The 24,357-nt window shown below is 38.8% G+C and overlaps 1 protein-coding gene across 1 annotated transcript in view; it reads right to left on the reverse strand.

Annotated features, from left to right (window-relative positions):
* ADK (adenosine kinase) overlaps positions 1-24,241 on the reverse strand; it is a 263,888-nt gene extending 239,647 nt beyond the window's left edge. Inside the window, exons 1-2 of the mRNA XM_042018632.1 lie at positions 24,133-24,241; positions 17,561-17,635 (exon numbers count right to left, since the gene is read on the reverse strand). Coding sequence (XP_041874566.1) covers positions 17,561-17,635; positions 24,133-24,146 — 89 coding nt within the window. The 5' untranslated portion in view covers positions 24,147-24,241. The remainder of the gene's footprint in view (positions 1-17,560; positions 17,636-24,132) is intronic.
* Between the last annotated feature and the right edge of the window lie 116 nt (positions 24,242-24,357).

A 24,357-nucleotide genomic window follows, 5' to 3' on the forward strand; every position in this document is an offset into this window, starting at 1 on the left:
TCACTGATAGCAAACACTCATATATTCAGAGAAAACACAAGGAGTTACCAGGAAATTCTAAAAGGAACATCTTTCAGAAGTGAAATGACACTACCTCTTCTTATGAAACTTGCAATCTGACATAAGATGAAATCAGGCCTTTGTCCAAAGGATTTATCTGGCATAGACAGATACGCTAATATGCAATCCATTTTGCAAATGGAGATCATTTAGTCCATTAACAAATATACCCACAGAAAGCCACAGACATTCTTCACTAAAAATTAAGCTGCATGCTTTTCCTCTACCAATAGTCAGACTACTTCAGCTTCTCCTGAATACAATTTTCTCTGCTGAGAATATAGAAATAAAATCTACCTTTGCGCTTTTCAAAGCTTCCAGAATCCTTGTTACTACACTTTTTTTTAACCCCAATTTCACCTCCACAGTTATTTAGAGGGGAAAAACCCAAACAAATAAAACCTGTCACTACTTATTCAGCTTAGTAAGTCAGCTACTACAGAAACCATGTAACATAAGGGGAATGTTACTCAAGAGATGTGTGATTTTGGGCTATGTTACTGACATACCACGGAGGGGCTAGGAGGGACACAGTTGCTACCCCTAAGGTTTGCAGAATGGATCCATCAGTGAACCTTAGCTACACAATCTTTTTCACCACCACCACCACCTTCTTGTACTATGAAAACCATTTTTTAAAAAATATTCTTCCTTGATCCCTAAAGACATTGCTTTGATAGCAAGTTGTCAAAGAAAACTTCTCACAAAGCGACATGCTTATAGAGCTCAAACTTTTATCAGTACTTTATGCATTAAGATGTATATTGTATTTCATACATAGCTGCTGAACTATTTAATAAATTTAAATGTGCAACTATAACAGTGAGCAGTTTACACAGTACTTTCCCAACATGTGCCTCATAGGCAAGATTAATAAGCACCAGTTGGGTCTTCCTAACTGATGAAGGTTAGACTTGTTAGAATTTCTCTTAAAAAACTTTAAGGAGCTAACAATACTAAGTGCAAAATTGGAGCTAAAGATAAGCAGTCAAAAAATTTAAAATAAGGACATCTAAACCCTCTAAGCAACCAGAACAACAAATTGTGAATGTATTATAGATTTAATTGCCTGGTATTAAACTAGTGAGTAGAAGAGAAGCATATATGCTATGGAAGTGAGCAAAGGAGTGACTGCAACTTCACTTTTTTCTACTCTGAAATTCTAAGTTCAACACATCCTAGAGCATTAAATAATTATTATTCTTTTCAACTATCCAGTAGCAAACTGTGATAGCTTCAAAATTTTAGTAGTCTCTTCAGCACTGCTTGAACTCCCATTTAATAAAAGGGGGCTTAAGAGTAAAAACATGCAAAAGGGTCTATAGCCCAACTGTAGGTAAGTGTCAAAACACACCGCAGTACCTTTCAAAAATGATATATTTAAGCCCTTTGATTTGTCCTTCACAAACATTTAATCTACTGGAAGAGTAGCCACTGTTCCAGACACTCCCTTCAGAACAGCAGTTGTCCATGAAGCTGGGCAGCAAAGGGTCAGGCCTCCAGGAATTATCACAGTGCACAGCTGTCCCTGTGCACGGAGCTGCGCAGCTGCCGGTGCCGATACGTACGCACACCCGGCCTCTGAGCATCACAGCTGATGGCTTCTGACAGCCCCACAGTCACTGCACCTTGGGCAAAACTTCCAGTTCTCAGAGCAGCTTCTTCCCCAAACTCAGTTGCTTATGAAGTTTCTTAAGCCACAGCAGTTTGGTTTAACCTCTAGATGTCATTGTACCGTGGTCACTCCAACATACCCTATTTAATCAAAGATTAGGTGTCCTAGCTGCAAATAGGTGCTAACAGAAATCATAATTCTATCATCCATCTCTAATGAAGTTTAAATTAAAAGTTTCACAATGCTATACATCACTATTTTCAGTTTCAACGTAATTTTTTTACACAGTATTCTTTCTGACCTTACAAAAAGACATGTTTATACATTTAACTTACCAGGACAAATGAGCAATCTCATGCCCCTATATTTCACCAAGAAACAAAGGCCCAACTTATTATAAATTCACAACTATATAAATCTTAAATATTTTTCCTTTCCACAAGCCTGGAAATAAAGTAACAGACCCAGACTAAAACATTATTGCAGGCATTCTGCAGACATGGTATTGGGGAGTCAGATGGCATCAAGGAAATTTGCTCTAAGTATTTGCTAAATATACTCTATGAAAAAAAATGCCAAGGCCACTTGGAAGAGATTTATTCCAACAGCTAGAGGTACGACGCTGACCAATACATTCTATTTGGTTACAGTGCTAAAAAAAGGTGATATATTCTTTGCTTCTTCATGTACATGACATGGTTAGCATTCACCTGCAAGTTTATCATCTCAATTTCAATTTTTGCAGAAACGTATAATTTTTATTAAATGCCTGCTTTTCATTTTTTAAGCATACCAGAACTTCCAAGTTCAACTTGTGCAACACATTTTAAAAATCCTTTTGAAATAGTACTCCTACAACTTCAGGATTTTTTATTTCCCAGCTCCTAATATAAGAGAGAATGAAAATTAATGTACTTGGACAGTAGTCAGCATTTTTACAATAATGTTTTTAATGTAACAAACAGCCATAAGGCACAGTTCCCTTCAGGCAGCATCCAATTTCACAAAGCCTTAACCAAATTAAAAAGAAAACACAGCCTGCATTAAATATGCACTGCTAATAAACTCCAAACATACAGCAAGTTCAGATCTGCTCTATCAAGAATTTACTGAAAAGATGGTAAAATTCACCTGTTCTAAAGTCCAAATTAAAACTGGTGATGAGCAAACAGGTTTCAAAACAGCAATAGATCTTCATAGCTTGAAGATTAAGTCACCTTTCAAAATTTCTGACTTGAATCCATCAATCTAAGCAAAACCTTCTATAGAAAAAATAAGTAATAATTGCACAGATATCAAAATGAAAATCAGCACACACATATACATGCTGCTTGAGCCAGAAGAGCCAAGATGAAATGCAGACTACCCACAAGGATGTACAAAAAAACTGCAAAAGTATGAGAGCAGTATTTTGATCACTATTTTCAAGAATACTTGTGATGAACAAGACACTAGAGATTAAAGTATTTTTTGGGATTAACCATCAATGTGAGCAGTCAGCAAAAAAAAACTATAGTAAAACTATTTCTGTAATACAAAGCTGGGGCAGTAAAGCATTCCCAGAAGCCCTAAATATTTATCTGCACAGACATTCCTCTGCTTTGCTTGATGTACAAATAAATACAAACTTCTTGCCTCAGTACATGGCTCTGACTAACCTTACTCACCTTTAAATGCATTTGGGCTTTGGCATTCCATAAGCTTATTGCATTTGACATGCTTTGCTGCACTTACTGCTTTAAGTATTCCCCAGATCGATTAAAAATTCAATACGTGAAAGAGCAGATCTCCAACATGTTCTTTGAACTTTGCAGAAAAGTCATCAAAAAAGAGGAACAGAGTGTGATTTCTCCATCAGACACCTAAAGTGCATTGGTTGCATTTAACTGGACAAGACAAGTAGATTTTATTTATACTAGGCTATGCTTCATCAATAAAAGAAGAAACCTTTTAAGACAAAGCTCTGCTGAAGCATTTCTTCATAGATTTTCAAAAATGTCATTAAGGAACTTTAAGGATTTCCCTCTAGTCTTATTGTATCTTAGATTAATCTAAAGAAGGTTGCATAAGAATGATTCAGCAATCCTGCTGCTTCAACTTTCAAGTGATGTTAAGGATACCTTCACTAGTCTGAAAAAAAAAAAAGGTAACAGTCCTTTTTCTTTTACTTTTTCTTAATGATTAATCTTGTCATAACTAGAACAAGGCATCTTTGGGACATTGTGTTCACGTGTCCTCTTTCAGAGTATATTGACTGATTTCTATGCAGTTCTCACATACCGCGAGATCTTTCAGGTCAGAAACACAGCCATGTGTGAACCTGCTACAACAGTGCATCCTCGTGAGCATTTACAGGCCAATGCATACAGTAAGCCCAGCTCACAAAATATTTCCAACGCATCAGATTTACGGGGGCTGGGTACAGAAGGTCAGTCTGTTACTCAAGTTCCATCTGCAATTGATCACACCTAATAAGTAATGCTGCCATAAGTGCTAACTCCATTTCTTCTGACTTGATCTATACAGAGATCAAAAACCAGTAAGGAAACTGTTTTTCCTACAGTAGTAAAATAGCACTTGAAGTATTTCTGCATTTTTGACAAGGCTACAGCTGCTTAGAAATTTCAGTTAAGTCTAATGTAGCCTTACTCTTCCCATTAGCCCAATAATCTTTCCCATGCACACAAATACAGTGTGAGGGACATAACTTGTATGTGTTTGGATCATTACTTTGAGCTAAGCCAGATTCTCGGGCTGTGAATTTTCTAAATCCAGACCAAAAAAAATCCACAACCCAGACCACACCTGGTATGTAAATTTAGCAGCCCAATTCATCATAGACGATATGACACCAGCTAAACCAAATTAAAGTTTTCTGTAACTGGCAGATACAAGGACCTTAGTCCAAATATTTAAGACATGTTTTTTCCTTCCCTCCATTAAAAAACAAACCAACCAAACAAAACAAAACAAAACAAAAACCAAAAAAACCAAACAAACCAAAACCAAACCCAAACAGTAAAGGCCTTTGATTCATACTCTGAAAGTCTTGGTGTCTTGCCTGACTTGCACTATTTTTACTCCACCAGTTTAATATGTTTACTTCTTAATTTTTTTCCTGTAAATTCCATTGTTGCCTGGTTTCCCAGTTTCACCATCTGAAATGCACCACACTGTTGGTTCCCTCAAAATTTCTCCCCCTCTTTAACCTCCCTCCTATTCCATAACAGGGCAGCTGGTCCTCTCTATCTGTTCACATTCCTTCTTGGCCTCAACTTGACAGCAGAACAGAGACCTTTTCTACACTAATTTCTGGGTTTAGTGACAGCTCATCATTATTCACTGTTACTTAAGGATGATCTTGTAACAGGTTAGACCATTTTAGAAAAATTCCTTACTGAATAGATTCTACTTTGCTGACAAATATAAAAGTCCAGATTGTCATCCCTGAAAAACTGAAATATTAGACTGTACGATAGCAATACAACCCCAAAGAAAGCCTGCTTCCAGAACAAAATCCTAAGTTTTGCAATGGCCCACTTATACCAACAGAAGAGGAAATTGCCTAAAACACCTTTTAGATATTCCTTTAGGAAAATATTAAACTGTGAGAGAATGCATAAATCAGATTGACTTCCATGACATGGATCAGTGCTAGACCCAACACTATGCCACACATCCATGAGTGATCTGGCGTTAAGCACAGAAGCTATGAAATGGAAACTCCATCAACTGATGAAATCCACAGATGACAGCAGACTGGCAAGGGTATGTCATGACAACGGAACACACTAGCAGACAGTAAGACTTCAAAATACAAATACATGCGAAGCTAAATAGGTAAATTAAAAGCATAAAAACATGGGCAGGGGTAAAGGCATCCCACAGAGTAGTAACTTGGAGAGAGGAGAAATAAGGTCTTATGAACTGCAACTAACTCAACCTGAGCTTCCAACTCACATCAAGCATTTCAGACAGCAATGTGATACTACAATACAGAAATAGGAATGAGCAAACAAACAGAACAAAAATTAGCAAAAAGACCCCAGAGTGAGCTTTCAGCCTCACTAATTATTTCATTTTATTCAATTTTCAAACAGAAAAATTTGTAGCCAAAGTGTTCAGTTTCCGAAGAAGAAATGTAGGTAGGAGTAAAGCACACACTAGTGCTAGTGGGAAGAAGACTTGAGAAAACGGCAACAGAAGGTTAAGATACTTCTATCTTAACCTTCTAAAAAATGTAGAAAATAAATTACTTCAGAGAAAGTAAATTACTTCATAGTTAATAAGAAATAAATTACTTCATAGTTAATAAGAAATAAATTACTTCATAATCAAATTTGGTTTGGGAAAGAGCACGTACATTGACTGGCAGAGAATTACACTGCTGAACTAAACTAAAGCATCTGCTTAGGGAAAAAAATAACTGCAACTCAAATCACAGATACTGGGCATTTCATTTAAAAAAAAAAAATTCCAGAGTTTAAACCTTGCTATGGGACTAGATATGTCAGGGCTGAGAGAATGAAGAACCATCTTGGAGAAGCCATGATGCAAATTTCTAGTGTTTTCCTTTTTACTCAGTTCCTGTCTACTATTATGACTGGAGTCTTATTTGGCTGCCTCACTTCCTATACAAATCTCTCTTTTTCAGAAAAAAAAATTGAATTTCTGAGTGAAAGGGATCACAAAAATATTAGCAGAAAAAAAATTTTTACCACATTACTTATTATGAAAGATGGATTTAAATATCAACACAGAATTAACTTAAAATTACACTACTGAAACCTAAAAGAAAAAAGAAATACAGTTTCTCATGGCATAAATTAAAGCACTTTGTTTCCCCCATTTATTGCATGGATATGATCGCTAATTTAAATATTAAAATTACTAAAAATTACTGTACTAAAAGTACAGTTTTTTCTGATATTTTTTTCTTTCATCCTTGCTCAATATTTTCCTAGTTGTTTCCAAATTATTCCATGTAATAAGGTAAGACGCCCCACTGATAACATGGTTGGAAATCAGGACTTTAATCAGCTATTAATATTGTAAGACAGATTTAAAGGGCTTTTGAAATTGAAGTCAAAACAATAATAGGTTTAAATGATTAAAAGGGATTAAGAAAGCCAGGAAAGTTCAAAGCCTGTTAATCACCAGACTGCAAAAAACTATGATCATTTAATAGGGTCAGCCCTATCACTCTGGACTTAAGCATAGAGAAGTGGCCTTGTCAAAACAGTTTCCTTAACTACAAACTAGGGAGCTAAAAATTTAAGACAGCTAAACACTTGCTGTATATAGATATAGAAAAATGTTTTTCGGTCAACATTTTTAAAATATCTGAATATAAGCATCTTTTTAAAAGCTGTACACACTCTGCATTTTTTTTTTAATTGGTACTCTGAATTCTAGACCCATTGTACCAGTAGAAATACACTTTGCTGATCTCTAGTAACTTTATCAGGGGATAAAACATCAATTCGATTTGTGCAGAACTATAGGTATTCTCCTCATAGACTGAACTCTAACCTACTCCATTAATATTATCCCTTTGAGCTTTGAATATTTAACCATTTCTTTAGTTTTACCAGTCTTTTTGCATTCTGTTCTGAAATGATCATCTAATATTTACACACATATTTTCTTCAACCAGAAATAAACATTCATTTGCAGCTTAATTCATTTTGATTATAAACACAAAGCAGTTTCCACAATCATGCATTAAAGTTTTATTTGCATAAAACTTACTGAAAAACACCAACTGAAGTACCACGTACATAATCCAGACTGAAGGGTTCCTGTTCTTTTCCTAGTCACCCACAATTACTTGCTATTATCACGTTAAAATTTATTGTTCAGACCAACTCGTACCAGTTCTACAACAGATCCTGTCACCACTAAGTATGGAAAATCCCCAAACACTTCCCCTGCCCCATAAGGAGCTCTGCTTTGAGAATTTTGTATTTATTTATATATATATGCGCATATATATCATTCAGAGAAGGCACAGTAGTGTGGTTCTGCATGTGACCCTCAGATTCATATATTATTTTACTGATTTCACCTAAATAAAGTCTCCCTGTTTGCCATATATGAATAGCACTGCCAGCTACTCAATTTATACTTGAAAACAAACCCTTCATCGCCTTCTCAGGAGAAGGCAGACTTACAATGCTATCAGGATGAACTTCAATAGGCTCTACATCAACAATAAAATACAGGTTAATACTTTGGACACTAACAAAGGCAGGAACATCACACTGCTGCAAACATAAGACCATGTTGGGTTCCATTAGCACGAAGTACATTTCATAGCTGAATTACAACTCTGTCTCCATACTAGATCTGTTCTATCTCTAAAAGAACAAATGAAAACAGAATCTCTAAAATACAATTATTTTAGCAGCTCTAGTACAAAAAAATAAATGCCACACTAATAAAAATTAATTAAGACAGAGCAAAAGACATCTGTTCACCAGTGAAGACCTCACAAATCACCAAGTCAGACCAGAAGCAACAAAATCCTCCAAAAGGAAGGAACTGAAAGTTCTAAGGTTGTATTAAATCTTGATTGATATTAAACATCTAACTGTCTTCAAAATGCTAAGAATTGACCTTGTCATCATTCACAGGGAGACACAGAAAAAGACTGGTGTGTCATATTTAATAAAAGCCACACTGTTCCATTTAGAAATGATAAGAAAACTAACAGCAAGTCTTACATATCAGTTAAAACCTCTCTTATTTCTTTTAAAAATATAGTTTAAAATGTATTCCATTTTCCTATTAGACAGTTTTATCAATGTGTTCCTGTTTGCTAGGCTGAAGTACTAATTTCATATTATTACTGCAACCAAAATGAGTCTCAGTGCTGTCTAAAAGCAACATCATCCCCATCACCTGTGTCTGTACCCAAGGGCTCGTTACAGGACAGTCCAGCTTATAGAAACTTATATAGATTAATTACCAGGGAATTCATGTACCTTAATTTGCCTTCTCTACAAAATATTTTTAACACTGATTAGAGCAAACAGAAAGCTACAGACAAACGTTACAGCTACTGTGAAATTTCAGCCATGCTGAAAGAACATATCCAAGCCATTAAAATCATCAGCTTTAATAAAAAAGTAGCATATAGAAAATGGCAGAGAAGGCTTTTTTACTGCACTGAAAATTTAAATTCTATCCTGAAAAACAAATGAGGTATACCAAGATGGAGATTTAGGGAAGTGTTCCTGAGAGATTAAGTCCTTGCTCTGCTGCCACTGGGAGACCAAACATACTGAAAACTGCAATTACTGTCTCTGCGAAGAACTGTTCCTCCCTTTTGCCCCAAGACATCACCACTGTTTAATGCATTAATTCTTCGCCCACAGTGCTACCTGCAACGTCAAGTCCAGACATCCAAGGGTCTGGCAGGGGAAAAAAGAGACTGACTGAGGTATTTGGACAGCTCCTGTCGTTTTTTGGCCCAGAAGAGCAACCCGCTCAACATTTTAACACTACTGCATATAACATCACAAGCACATTTCAAAACAGCTTCAATGAAATACACTGAAGATACTCTGGCAAAAGTGGGAGTTATTGCAATCAGAATCCCAAAGGTCTTCGATCTCTTTTCTGCACAGTAACTATACAAAACAAACGTTCAGGAGACACGTGAGATTCTGGAACACTTTGTCACTTTTGCTGGGAAACCAGGGAAATATTAATAGCAGAAATTAGAAGAGTTACATTTGTAAATGCAGTTCTTGTCTCAGAACAGATAAGGCATGCTAGCCTGAAGCCATGTAAGACACTGGGCTTAACTTAATATTCACAGTTGAGACTGCATCCAGCCTTTACTTGGAGTGGTCTGGAAGTGAATTTGGGTACAGTTCCATTTCTAATGGAGGAAGTTGATTGTACACATCCAGACTACAGTGATAGCCTAATGTTACAGTAATCTTTATTGCCTACCTTCTTACCAGTGGGAAGTTCCCATTATTTAAAAAGAATAAAACCCAGCCTCAACACTGGAGAAATAAATAGCTTCAATAATACAAGAACTGAAAAAATGTTCATGGTAATGTTTGTATTTCTGCAACTTCATACTACTGTTCATTTTTTACAGCTTGTCATGTCAGACAGTCATATGCTTCCCTTTACATTTTGTCCCATGCACCTCAGATTCCTGCACTGAAACTTAATTACTTTTGCTGTCACAAAACAAGGAAAAAAATACAAGGACAAAAAAATTACTCAACGATCTGGTAAAATAATCACCAGAAACTGTTTAGCCATTGCTCCCTAGTATTCATGCGCCATAAACCCACAAGTTTAAAGTAGAACTAAAAAACAGAAATAATTTGTATGTTAACACATTGAAGAGAGGAGTCAAGGGTTTGTAAAATGAAAAAAAATCTGTCCCCAGCTCTGCATTTAGTCTGAATTTATAAGGGAACTGCAGGCTTCATAACATCTTGACGTCTACAACACAACCAGATCTCCAGTAACTTGGAATACTGATGATTCTGCCCTGACAAAAATAACATAAAACAACACTCAAAACAGCTAGTTTAACCTACCCCTGCTCTTGGCTAAGGGAAAACAAGAACACCAGTAATTACGAGGAAGACAGGCTGCCTCCGCCCTTTCCCTGTGGCTACAGCAGAGACCACAAGGCCAACACTCCAAAAAGGAACAGGACAAGAAACAGCAGAGCACAGAACAGGCCCGGGCATGGTTCTGTGCCGAAAAACAGAAGCACAGGATCAGGGATCAGCAGCAGCATAAGCACCTCATACCTTAGGTTACAGGTACTCGTAACACTGATGTGGTATCTGCACTTTGTTCAGGAACAGCCTGGTCTAATAGCAAGTTACTAAAAAGAAATGTTAACAATTAGTATTTAATTTCAAAAGGAAGGACAGAATCTCTCTCTTCTTGATTAATTTACCTCAGGAAGAAAACTACTGAGATTGCATATTGCCTGACCTGAATGAAGCAAAACTAATCAAGCAGTAATGAGCATTATAATTTACTTAAATACCTAATCTTTTAGAAACTGAAGTTTTCAGAAAGATGAAGGTATTCCAACCACCTCAAAAATGCTATCACTGAAAAGCCGTATTTTCTAAGAGATGACAGATCAATTTCATGTACAGTAAAAAACCTGAGATTGTGTCAAATAATCGCTAATATTTGACTGGGCTTTTCTGTTCTTCAAGTCACAAGTGAACAACCAATTTTGCTTTATTACTACAGTAGGAAAACCCCTCTAATCTGTACTATGCTACTGGACATTTTGGGTTGGACAAGTGGGATGGGAATGGAAAACAATAATAAAATCACATCTTAGTACTTTGTAACTAAAAAAAATGCCTGAAACCATATCCAGAACATGAATCACAGTTTTTGTTTACTGTATCCTAAATAAAAATCAATCTTGTAATCGTGTAATCTGGAAACTCTTAATATGCAAAGCTTCTCAGTACAAACAGGAAGTACCACTTTCCAAGAGAAAGTTTCACCATTAAGTTTTGGATGGATTCCAGTTGTTTGCTGACAAGACCCAGCTTTTTGCATCAAAGACATCTTTAGCAAGGGTCTTCTCATTTAATATTATTTCCTAATTAAAACCAGAGACATTTACTTAATTCATAGACCTCTTTCACTTAAAGATCTTTGTTTGCATTGAAGAGGCAAACGGAACCCATTATTTCATCATTTGCCTTGTAATGCAGTGCCAAAGTTTTGTTAAACAAATTTTCACTTGCAAGCAAAGGGAAAATACAGGTAAGCTGTTTGTGTGTGTCTGTCATGTGCTTAAGGTTATTCTAAAGAATACAATTAGTCCATTAACTAGACATGTTCTACTGACATGCATTAAATCTGCAAGTCTTCTGAAGAATGGGAGAATTAAAAGAATAATTCATGATTTACAGTATATTACTAAACAAGTATTTAAGAAGGTGAAAACACACAATAAAGAGAAGAGTGGAATATTTGCTATTCATGAACATCTTACATTCTATTTTACAGGTAAATAAGTAGTTACAAGCTCCTCTATAAACGTTGCTCAAGCCCTATATACCCTGAAAACATCACAGCTCTCCATGCAATACTGTCACTCCAAAAGTAGATTTTTCAAACAGCCTTTTCTAAATGGAGCTTAACTAAAATCTTTCACTCATTTAAGCTACACATTTAACTAAATGCACTAGGAGAAAGCATTAGGGTTGTAGAAAGCTTTAATTATGTTGTCAGGAATACTACCAAATTTATAGGCATATTAGTAGTAAGAAGACCTTCTTAAGACAGCTATCATTACCCTAAGCTTTTGCAAGCAAACACTGGAGTTTTTATAATTTACCAGCAGTCAGATGATGCAATTGGGCTCAACTGTTTCAACAATGTTCTATGTTCAGACCTTGAGATTAATTAAATTGACTTCTACAGATACAACTAAAAAACAAGGTAATAATATAACATTCAGCTTCTCTGCCAAATGACCCAATGCAACAGATACTTTCACAAGCAATCTTTCACAAGAATTACTCAAACAATAGAACATCATACACCAAATTACCTTCTGCAGGGGGAGGAAAAATACAGGGGCAAATTTTCAGGGACAGGTTTTAAAGTTTTTACTATGTACTTTCCATACCTTTATCACTGTATGGACAGTACATACTAAATCCAAAACACACAGCTCTGTGACAACTACTAGAAAGAGAATTAACCCTGTCTCAGCCAAAACCAGGACAACAGGTAACACAATTCCCAGCTCAAAGCAATACAAAACTCCATTAACCTCTCCCCCAGGGCTGATGAAGCACAGAATCTAAGTTAACACATTAATGAAACTGGAAAAGCTGCAAGTCTGAAGGGGGTGGAGGGTCCCCACTTAAATCTGACAGCAAAAGCCCATGTTTGCAGCCTGTGCATTCTTTGATATGCACCTCCTAGTATAGAATCACCGTTTGTCCTTCTCATTTTTCAAGCTCACTCCAGCATGCATTTTTGGGGAAGGGGTTGTTTTGCATTGAAGCCGAGTTTGGTGAACAAAGAATCACCTCTGGTTGTCTAAAAGCTATTTAGACCATTAGCAAAGATACCTGCATGAATGGTCTTTTGATTTTTTTTGCTACGGGAAGTTACAAAGGCTTCTGTTAGACAGGAGCAAAGGTAACAAACTGAAAATATTGAGAATAACACAAGCCACAGTTTATACAGACCAACCTAAATTTAACAAAAGTAAGCAGAAATTTTTTGTCACTGTCAACTGAAGCTGCTTCGCAAATATTTTCCTAATTCACATTCCAAATTCCCACAAGAGTAGGAAAAAGATCAAATACGTATATCTTCTTCACTTTCATCATGGCAAACACTTGAATAGCCTCACACAAGAACATTTAATGTACCAGATGTCAACACTGTTCTATTACTAAAGTTTGTGCTCAACTAATCCATCACTCTCTGACAGTACTTTGCAGTGAGGAAAGGTAAAGCATGCCCATGCATCTTGGGATCTTCAGGAATGACCCAATCACTTTCAGTGCTACAGTCAGGTCGGTAGCACACTGCGGAAATCCATATCCATACTTGTGAAATTATGGATTACAATGACAGCCCCTCTTCCTTCACTGAGATACTCTCTTTTCATACAGCAAACATTACCACCACTCCAAAGATCCCATTCATTCTGCCTTTCCTGTTTTTTCAAACCTGTTTTTCCCAGTGAAGAATAAAAAGAATATAAACCCATTTCTTGATTTAAAGATAGTTTGTATTTACACCAGTGTAACAGAGAAGACAGGGAAGAGAACTAAAGAGCAGATGGTAGAGGGCATGAAAGCTATTAAAAACTACAGATCTTTGCTAAGCATCCTCAATGAACTTGTGCAAAGATCGCCACAGACCGTAATTTTAAGGGGGGGAAAAAAAAGACCTAACGAGAAAAATACTTGTCTGCTTGGACAACCAACAAATAATCACACAGAAACTTGTAATCCTGGACCATGATGGTGATAAAATAGTCAGTCTGCAGATTATAACTATAATGGAATTCGGCAGCCCAACTAGTAAACATACCTCAACTTATGAGATCATGGCTGTCTGGTCAAGAGCCCATAAATTAGAGTGAAATAAAGCAATATAATTCTTTGAACTTGATGTGATAAATAGAACGTATATCAAAATTTTCCCCTATATCTCCACTCCTTTCTAAGAGCATGGGCTGAAAGATATTTACATGCTTATAAAGGTGCTGGCAATTACAAATATTTTCCTTGCCGTCCCACTGATCAGTTAGGGAAGATACAAGGTTTCACATATTTAGAAGTTTCAGGACTGGCACAATAGTTCTGTCAACATCAATTTGTCACCTTTGTCTTCTCCTCCTCAGCTCATGCAGTCATAGACCCAGCAAGTGAAGATTTATCCATACCGTGAACACACACTTCTCAACCACTGCAATTGCACTTGAGATGACAAGTAATGACCAGATCTCTACAGCCTAACAATTAACTACAATTAGGTAAGCTGAATTCAGTGTCAAAAACAGTATTTGCAAAACAGAGTGCTCTAGGGAGAGCAGTGGAACACATGCTATCTCCCAAATTTTAACAGTAGGACACTGGAGTATTTACAGGAGTTAGCAGTACTGTTTAGTGTCTTAAAATCTCATTGGCATGTTAATCAGAATTCCTTTGCCAATTTTAGCGGAGTTTAGTATATGTAGTGTAGATTAAGTTATTCTTAAATGCCTGTTACAGTCAGAAGTTAAAAGAATCATTCCTGTTAAATGTCATGGGTAGAAGCGAATACACAAAAAGCTTTAATGAATACCTGTTAGCAAAGTAATTTCCACAGATTAGCATAGCTATAGTTAGCAATTCACCCACACAACATTAATTCTTCTTCTATTCTTTCCCCTCTCACCCCTAAGAAGCTGCTCTTTGAGCAACTATCCATATCTTGATAAATTAAACAAAAATACTCTCGGATAATGGAGTTGATGCAAACTAAAAGGAGACCAAAAAACCAAAACAAAACCACATTTCTGATATTTCTTTCATGCAGATACTAAAAAAACCCAAGGACATATGATAGACTATATTTATTTCAAGACTTCTTTCCAGCTCTGCAAACAGAAACTGAAGTGGTTTGTGATATCACCAGTTTTCAACACTGCCATCAACATTGCTAACACTTTTCCAGATTGTCTCCCTGAAGAGATGCAAGAAATGGGACTCAGAAATCAAAACCTAACAGAGGCTAAAGCTTCTCCAGCTCAGGTAATGCCAGACTGCTGGTATGGTCTGAAAAGCTCAGATGGGCATGGTGAAGTTCTGTTGTGATATAAATTAAAACTGCTTCTCCTACAGATAGTCTAGGAAAGGCTTAAAGCCCTCCAAGACTTGTCAAGAGAGCAAAAGACTTTGGAGATCAGATTAAACCAAAAGCCACTTTGAAAACAAAGTGACAGGGTTGTGCCTATAACCCAAGACGAAAATACCCACCCCAGCCCTCCAACACTGCTCATTTCCTCAAACCAGTATTACATGGCAGCAGGCTGTTTAGAATCTGCCAGGGGTAGGACTGCATTATATATTTATTTTCAGGTTTATTTATAAGATGGATTGTCAGCCAATTGAATATTGTTAAAATGACCACTTCCTACACTTGCTTATGCTGCTTCAATTTGCACTTTCTTAATGGAAGTTACAAAAATAAGCTGATTACAGGACTCATTTTAATAGTCTCATTTCATTGACAATACACAATGATTAAACTTGCAACATCAAGTCCTTTATTCTGAACAAAGGTATTTGCTCTTAAAACTGACTGTACAAGAGAGGTGGATAAACTAACAGAAACACTGTAAAAGTTAAATGTATAAAATTCTTATGGATGTTTACCTCAACTCTTTTCCTATTTTCCTAAGCTACCTTCTCAAGTCAGAGCCCTGCTGGCCTGATGACCCCATTAAACATTCCCATCCAGTAGAAGAGGTGAGAAACAGACTCCAGGTTCCCAAGATACCAAAATCTGACACTACATGGCTAGAGATGGATGCATGTCTCGCTTGACAAGAAAAGGGACTGCAATGATCAACAATTTCTCCTTCAAATGCTTCACAGTCCTGAAATGTCTGCGTTCTTGCATCTCCCTGCAGCATTTGAATAGATAACTTTATTCTAGCAGTCATTCTACGGCTACACTTTCTATTTTATCTCCCTTCACAAGTTGAGGAAGCGTGGGATCTGATTCCCATTTCAGGAAGTGCTGCAAAAGGTAGTTGGACGTGGAGCAGAAACACTCTTGTCGGTTTGTTAAATGGACTTCTCTACACATGCTCACAAACAGGGAGAGGGATATCAAATCAGGTGCGTGAGAAGGTGAACAAGCTCCTCAGTTTTGAGGTTATTACCAGAGCTATCACACTATCAGCAGGCTCCCTGTGAAACTGCTGAGCTTTAAATAATGCAGTACCCCACAAACGCATTTTGGCAGTAAAGAAATGCTCAGAGAGCACATGCTGCTCCAGGAGATAATTTAATTTGTCTGACAGGACTCAAATTTGAGTACGTAAGACTTCTAATTTTTAAATTAAATTAAATTCTGCACAGCACATCACATCCAGTGAAAAGCACAATGCACTCCTGAAGGATTTCAGTGCTGCAGTAGAGATCCTATCATTTCTTTTATGTCAGCAATTTATAAGGATTAGTTGGGGGGTATTGTTGCGTTGGGAGAAGGGCATTACTTATTTTTACTGGCTTTCAACTTATTTCAGTGGAAACATGAGGCAGAGAATTACACCAGATTAATTTAGTGTTTTGAATATTGAAGACACAGACCTGATTTCTAAAGTTCCAGATGTTTGAATTTGACACACTCCATTACATTGTCTTTTGTCTCCAGCTTACAGTATAGAGGCTTTCACTTAAACACACCTTTAGATAAAATTTGAGTGATTAAATATCGATGACAAAACAAATTATTGCTATTATTAAAAGCTGCAGAACAAAAGATTTGTGGCTGACAATACACATTCAAAAATACAAATTCTGCACCCGTTCTTTATTTGGTGATGTGAAATTTAGTTTTGATACAGTATTCCCATTAACAAAATAAAGAACAATTAGAGAAAAAAAAATAACACTTTAAAAATTAAAGAAAGAATTGCAAGCACTCCGAAAGATCAAATCAACTTACGAACCAGAGAAAAAGCAGCAACAACAAAAATGGAGCTCATACAGAAAGATTTAAAAGCACACCTGTATTTTACACCTCTGGAAAAGACAGATCTCTAAGATGACTCAAGAACAAGTAAGCTTAACGCCAGTTAAGCAATCCAGCAATATGGTTATATGGATGGTAGCGTAACAAGGAGGCTTAAGCAAATAACAGACAATCTGATAAGAAGCAGTCCTGTTCCTGACTGATAAATTGGAGTATTTTTTTAAAAAGGTGCATGTGCACAATTTTTCTTGGTGTTTTACAGAAATGGCATATTTACTCCATAGTCATCACTGAAGAGAGTACAGTAATAGTAAATCAAAACTAGCATACAAAGATTCATACAAGAGCTATCTAAATCTTACTGAAATTGATGACTCCTTCCAGTTAAAGGCTAGCAAAGACAGCATGAGGAGACTAGAATAAATTGATTTTAAAACCACATGAAAACACTGAAGGTTTTCATAGATACCACCACCACAGTTTCGTAGAGCAAGAACAATCAAACGACAGATACCATGCTGGCTACTTCCAGCGTAAGGCCAGAATCCCAGAGATCAGCACCAACATAGCAGGTAGGTAGCCCTCCATTTATTTATGGGCACCATTCTGGAAACAAAGCTGGCATTTGAAAAAAAAGATATCAAGACTTACTTGTCAAGGAAGTCCTTGTCCACAACTGCACAGATATCAAGCAGAGGATTTCCCATTCCAAACAGGACATTTTCACTGTAAGAGAATCAATTATTTCAAGTTAGCTTTGCATTGGTTTATTGTTCCTAGTACACGTAAAGACATTTTTTTATTAGAGAGAAAAACAAAAAGATACACATCTTGCCCAGCACAGTACACATGGAGACCTAGCATATACACAGTCAAATTTGAGTGAAGTACCATCCTACAGTGATCTTTGATCAATACACAGACTGCAATAATAAACATATATGTATTCTGTTAAACTGCCATTTACTCAGATAAAGAACTAGAGCTGCACGCCATACCATGTAGTTATAAAGGACAACATTCAACTTGTAATACCAACTTTTAGACAGGGGGAGCATCACACCAGGGTATAAGAATTTCACTGAACCCACTCAGTTGTTGGGTACTAACAAATAATTAACAATTTAAGTCTGTTCTAATAAAATAAAACAAAGAGACTATGGATTCTGCATTGTCAGCCATTTTAAACAGTGCAGCTGGCTACTGGTAGGATGTATGAACCTTTTAAGTGATTTGAAATTCACTAACTTCTGTCACACAGAAAAAAGACATCAAAATACTGGAGACAGTATTTTTGAGAAGGACAGCTTTAACTTTTTTTTCAGATTAATTCAGAAACCATGTGTTACATTTTCCTGAATAGCATGTACATGGGTGATAATGCAGTAATACCAAAGGATTAGATATGTGGCCTAGTGTCAAGTAGGAGTGAATGCAGCAGTTCCCTAAGGCTAAAACTACATCCAAACCCATTGCATTCCTTGCCAAACTGACACCTAATGTCTCCAGTCAGCAAGGCACACCCTTGTTCCAGCCACCAAAGGTAGCTTCAGTAGCACCACCTACACAGGGTTTATGTGGCCAGGTTCTGGTAGCCAGGGGATGACAGGGGTGGCTTCTGTGAGAAACTTCCAGAAGCTTCCACCATGTCTGGCAGAGCCAATCCCTGGTAGCTCCAAGTTGGACGTGCCACTGGCCAAGGCTGGACTAATTAGAAATGACAGTAACACCTTGGTGATAACATATTTAAAAAGAAAGGAAAAAAAAGTTATTGTGCAGATGTAATTGCGGCCAGAGAAGAGTGGGGTGAGAACATGTGAGAGGAACAGCTCTGCAGACACCAGGTCAGTGGAGAAGGAGGGGCAGGAGATGCTCCAGGCACCCAAGCTGAGGTTCCCCTGCAGGCCATGGTGAGTATCATGGTGAAGCAGGATGTCCTCCTGCAGCCCTCAGAGGTCCACGGGGATGCAGAGATCCCCCTGAAGCCTGCGGAAGAGACCCACGCTGGAAAAGGTGGGTGCCTGAGAGGAGGCAGGGACCCCATAGGAGGCCCATGCTGGAGGAGGCTCCTGACAGGGACCTGCAGGCCCATGGAGAGAGAAGCCCATGCTGAAGCAGGTTTCCTGGTAGGACCTGTGACCCTATAGAGGACTCATGCTGGAGCAGCCTGTCCTTGAAGGACTGCACTCAGTGGAAGAGTGACCCATGTTGCAGTGGAAAACATGATTAATAATCTTGATACTGAGACACAGCTAACCACACTTTAAGTATCCTAGTTTTTGTTGTAGCTTTAAAGGCAGGCCTTTAGAGCCCATTTCACTGTAAATAAAATGTGGAAGGAGCTTCTTCGTGAAGGTGGAGCCAGAGATCCAGCTCACTCCTAACAGGGATAGTTAACATCTGCTTGGTAAAAACCTGTAAGACTGACTAAATACTTTCGTCAGTGTGACAAACAACACAGTGTTCTAAATAGCATAACCATAAGTTACACCTGGCTACAAGACAAGAGAGAGAGACAGATGACAGTTCAGAAGACATAAGGATAAAGGGGATTGCAGTTGAAGTCACAAGACAGAACGTTCTCTCCATTGTAAAACCTAAGTATTGCATAAGTAGTACTGTAGGACAATGAATGAAGTCAGAACTATCCAAGTGTTGAATGCAGATTTGTCCCAAGCTCTGTGTTCCTGTACATAATGTTTACCTGATTCTCACGTGCTGTGAAATTCTACACACCAACAGATTTATAACTACACTTGACAAAAAAACACTCATCATGGATAACTTCTACATAAGACAAGAGCCAGCACTTAAGTGGTCAGTATGCCAGAAAACAGCAGCTGTACTCAAAAAAAAATCTGAAATACAGCTGCCATGCTGAGGTCACCACCTATGAAGAAGTTACAGTGTTCAATGGAAAAGCAAAATAGAAGCTACCAAGTTCTGTGGGCTGCAGAACATGCAGGTCAATATGTTTGAAGCAGCACAAGAGCAACTTTGTGCAGAAGCTCTGTGAAGCCAGTAACATGGGTACAAACTCCTCACATGTCAGCAGTGGCAGGCACTAGCACATTCGGTGCCATTTAATCCAGGCTGCTCTTTCCATCACACATAAGTCTTGCTCATTCCCAAGCCTTCCTTCTCCCACATTATTTTATAATCATCTCCATTCAAGTATTCCAGAGCCTGTATGTAAGGTGCCATTTGAAATCAAGTTTTAAAAGCTAAGGTAGCTGTCGGTAGAGACTAGTAAGTGTATGTTCAGAAACATTCCACTGGGCAAACTCTCCCCAAATTCAGTATAGCTGTTTCTCACAACTAAATGTAGGACAGCAGAACTTGACAGCTTTTTAAACACATAAAACTTAGAGTAGATTAACTATGATTTCTATGAAGAAATCAAGTTAAGTGTTATAAGCTGTTTATCTATTTTTGCAAATAATCTAAACACACAAGCTAACGTACTAATCTCTAGCCCCGTGTCTTCAATTAAAACGTTTCTACATTTTTGGTTCTTCACCTACATGTTAGAATTACCTAAGTCCCAAGATACTAGAACTTCCATGCTTAAAAATATAAATTAACATTCCATTGGAAAAAAATAAGAAAGAAGAAAAATCCATACGCTTCATTTATTCTGGGGACTGGAGTTGTGTCTTTCCTTAACTGTCACTGCATTTGACAAAAATACCTTTATGGGCAAAACGGGAAAAGTCTAAACAATTTCTAAGTCACAAATTTTTAAAAGTCAACAAGCAAATATTTAAGAGGTTGGACTTGATCTCAGAGGTCTTTCCCAATCTAACTGATCAGCATTCTCTAATACAACAATCTGGAAAGTCCTACTGTTAAAGAGGAAGACTCAACTATGTAAATCATTAGCATTTTCAACCTGACTAACCCAACACTGGCTACATTTAGTGCAATGCAAATCCCCCTTCCCCTCTTGAGGAGCTGCAAAGTTTCTGCACTGTTACACTACTGCACTTTCTGTGGCACAATATGAAGCTACTTGGCTTCAGTTTGGTCCTCAGTAAAAATTTCAAAACATATATATTTTTAAATCTCATATACTCTGTAAAGCCACATAAGCCTCTGTAAAAGCATAAAATAAAACAAATATTTACGATTCTGGAGAATGCTAAATTTACAAGTACCCAGAGCAAAAAACTGAGGTATTAAACTGTCACATTCTCACCAAGCTGAAGACTTTGGACCTTACAGGCCTTTTGTTTGCTGTTCAGTCACACTGGACATATGCAGTGATTAAAATTTCAGTGATTATTTCCAACCAGCTAGGAATAAAACATAGTGAGGAAGCAGTAATAATTTCCTGAAATTTGAGATTTCACAATACACAGGTTATTTGGCAACACATCTCTGCCACAGACACAGAACACACACCCGTAGTCCCCAGCCTCCTTGACTCTCCCCAGTCCCTTCTCTTTCATTGGAGTACAGGTATCATTCAAAAAGGATGTTCTTGTTTAACCCAACTAACTTATTGCAAAAGAATATCTGGATCAGCTCTTCAAGAAGCAGGTGACAACTCCTTCGCCTGCACAAATTAAGGGCATATATAATTGACTATGCGGTCAGCATGTATGTGTGTATATACATACAAACACAGAAAGTACATATATTTGAACAAGATATATACTTTTTAAACTCTAAACTACAAATAAGATGTTCATACAAATCTAAATGTTGTTTGGACACAAAAATATGCTGCCCATCTAGCAGGTAAAACTACAGAACAGTAACTACAGAAAGCTTTGATGTACATCACATTTACATTCTAAACACTTGAAAAACAGCAATATATTTTATGAGTTTGGCTTTTAACTTTGGACTAGATGGAGTGTGAGTTGCAATTACAAGTTCAAGTAATGTAACTCATTAAGTATAAATAAATCTTCGCCTGTTAATTAGGCGTTTTGCTCAGACATTACCAATATGACTGATTTTACACAAATGGCCAGTGTTTCACACCTTACTCTTATCACAAGTGGCAGAAGTAATAAAACTAAGCCATACCATGTAAAAACAAAACAACAAACCCAAACAAATAAACAAAAAAGAACCCACAACATCAGTACTGAACTACCCTTCAAGCTTTTTTAAGAAGTCAACAAAATTAACTGCAACTGAATGATCTGGAAAGCTGTGTCCAGTATCATGCTCTACTGCTGCAGGCATTTTAAAAAATATGGTCCTGATTCAAGTTGGCTGCTGAACATCAGCAGTACTATATCCAACTATCACACAATATTGTTATCATCCCATGCTGCTGCGCACTTCCGTGGAAGAGCAACATCAAAATATCAGTGAAAGCTTATTATTAGTTACTGGCACAGAGACAGAGGAATATTTTGGGCCTTTGGATACTGGCAAGTCAGAAAGCCTTAAAAGATAACTGACACATTTGGGTGTGCAATTGCATGGCAACATGCTATATGCCTAGTCTTCCTCTTACAAATTTAAGATACGGTCTTGTAAGATCTAACATGTTAGTATTTCTAAAGGGTTTCACTATGCCCTTCAAAGTAAGGCAAAACAAGGCATGTTTTAAGCCTGTTCTCAGCATATTCCTTTCAGTCACAAAGGAACAGCGTTAAACCCCATATAACACAAAATTTGAACTCACCAAAAATTATTTAAATGTGTACTTAAAGCAAAACACCAATAGTACCAGATTCATAGCACTTGACTAGCTATAAGCTCTCAATTAAGAGCATCCTTCTCTCATCCCACTTACCCATGTAACATCATTAGAAATAGGATGATACTTACTGTTAACCATAACTCACCTAACACAAAAGTACCTTAGAACTATTATTCCAGAGTTCAGGCAATTTTCTTGCATCACTGGTCAGCAAATCACTTTAGCATATAGACCTTAAACACACAAGGTGGCCTGCAGGACTGCTCACATGCTTTCCTGACATAGGTCTTAAGCAAAGACAACATTTGGCTAAGCAGTTACACATTTACATACTGACTTAGAGGAACAACATCTTCAGTGAAGATTTCATTTATTATGAAATTTTTCTAGTCTTCTAAAGTGACGCACTCACAGGTTCCAACTTTGAAAACAAGCCTAAAAGCTTTGGCCTTATGTAAGCAAAGCTGCCGCAGAAAAAAGTGTTCCACCACTACCCAGCTCCTTACACAGCTGCGCTAACTCCACAAGCTCCAACAGCGAAATACTACTGCAATTTCAAAGTTACCGTCTCGGTCAGAAACAGTGTGAATGAAACCTGATACACAGAGTTTGGAGGGTGGAGAGAAGAGATGGGAGAATTGCCTTGAATGATCAAATTGAACTCGGAGTCTGTAATTTTAGGCATTTCTTTAGCAGCTGAAGGCCTGATCAAAGGTTAGCGATTTACCTCACAATACAACCCCATCTGAGGATGAAGCTTTTGGGGGAAAAACTGTTCAGAGTTAACTCCTTTCACTGCATGTTAAGTTACGGGTTTGTCATTCTCCAGCTATCGCTGACAGGCTGACACCACCACAGTTCCAAGAGCCTGCCAAGAGCCTAGCCTGCTATTAAGACCCTGCTTCTCGTTATTGGGGATTCTTTTAAAATTAGGTTTCAGTGACGGCAAGCTACAGCGAGGGTTTAAGGTTCCAACGCGACTGCCGGAGCCCCACGACACGCATCCTCCCACGCCCACGGGCGGGACCCCGCGGCAGGCGGCGGTCGCCCACGCCCAAGCGCTACCTGTGACAGCGGCACCGCCGCCGAGCGACGCCGCACGCAGCCCCCGGCCACCGCCCCGCCGGTCACCTGCGGGCCCGGCCCGGCTCAGCGCTGCTCGGGGCTCTCGCTCCCGATGCCGCTGGGCACCGGCCTCGCCCGGCGCCGCCGGGAGTCCCGGCCGGGCGCACCCACCTGCCCGCCAGAAGCCAACGCGGCGCCCCGGGAGCGCTGTCCCTACCGGGCTGAGGGGCCGGCAGGGCACCGGCACGGCTCTCCCTTCTTCATAGCGCCAGGGGAGCGGGCGTGCAGCCGCCAATCCAACTCGCGGCAGAGGGAGAGGGATGGGACGAAGCCGCGCTGCCCCACACCCTGATCACACAGCGGGGACAAGAGTCCGGCTGCGGCGGAGCATCGCGCCGGACGCCCCCGCCCCGCCAGCGGGAGCGCCTCCCGCCGCCCCTTCCCCCGGGACGCAGGGCTGTGCTGCGGGCGCTGCGCGGGGGCTCGGCGTTACCTGAGGGTGGCCATGGCTCCCCGACCGCCAGCGGCGGAGCCCCACTGGCAGCGGCACCAGCACCGTCGCCTCTCCGCCCGGCGCCCGCGCCTCAGCCGCGACTGAACGCCGGGCAGCGCTCGGCCGGCCCACCGCGCGCCCCGCCCCGCCCGCTCCCGCGTCCCACCCTTGGCCGGGCGGGCGGCGGGGGCGGGCCCGGGCCCTGAGCGGCGGCCGCGCGGCGCG

This window comes from Corvus kubaryi, unplaced genomic scaffold, assembly GCF_017639235.1.
Source record: "Corvus kubaryi isolate FWS band 111438036 unplaced genomic scaffold, C.kubaryi_AGA036_p1.0 138, whole genome shotgun sequence".
NCBI classification, from domain to species: domain Eukaryota; kingdom Metazoa; phylum Chordata; class Aves; order Passeriformes; family Corvidae; genus Corvus; species Corvus kubaryi.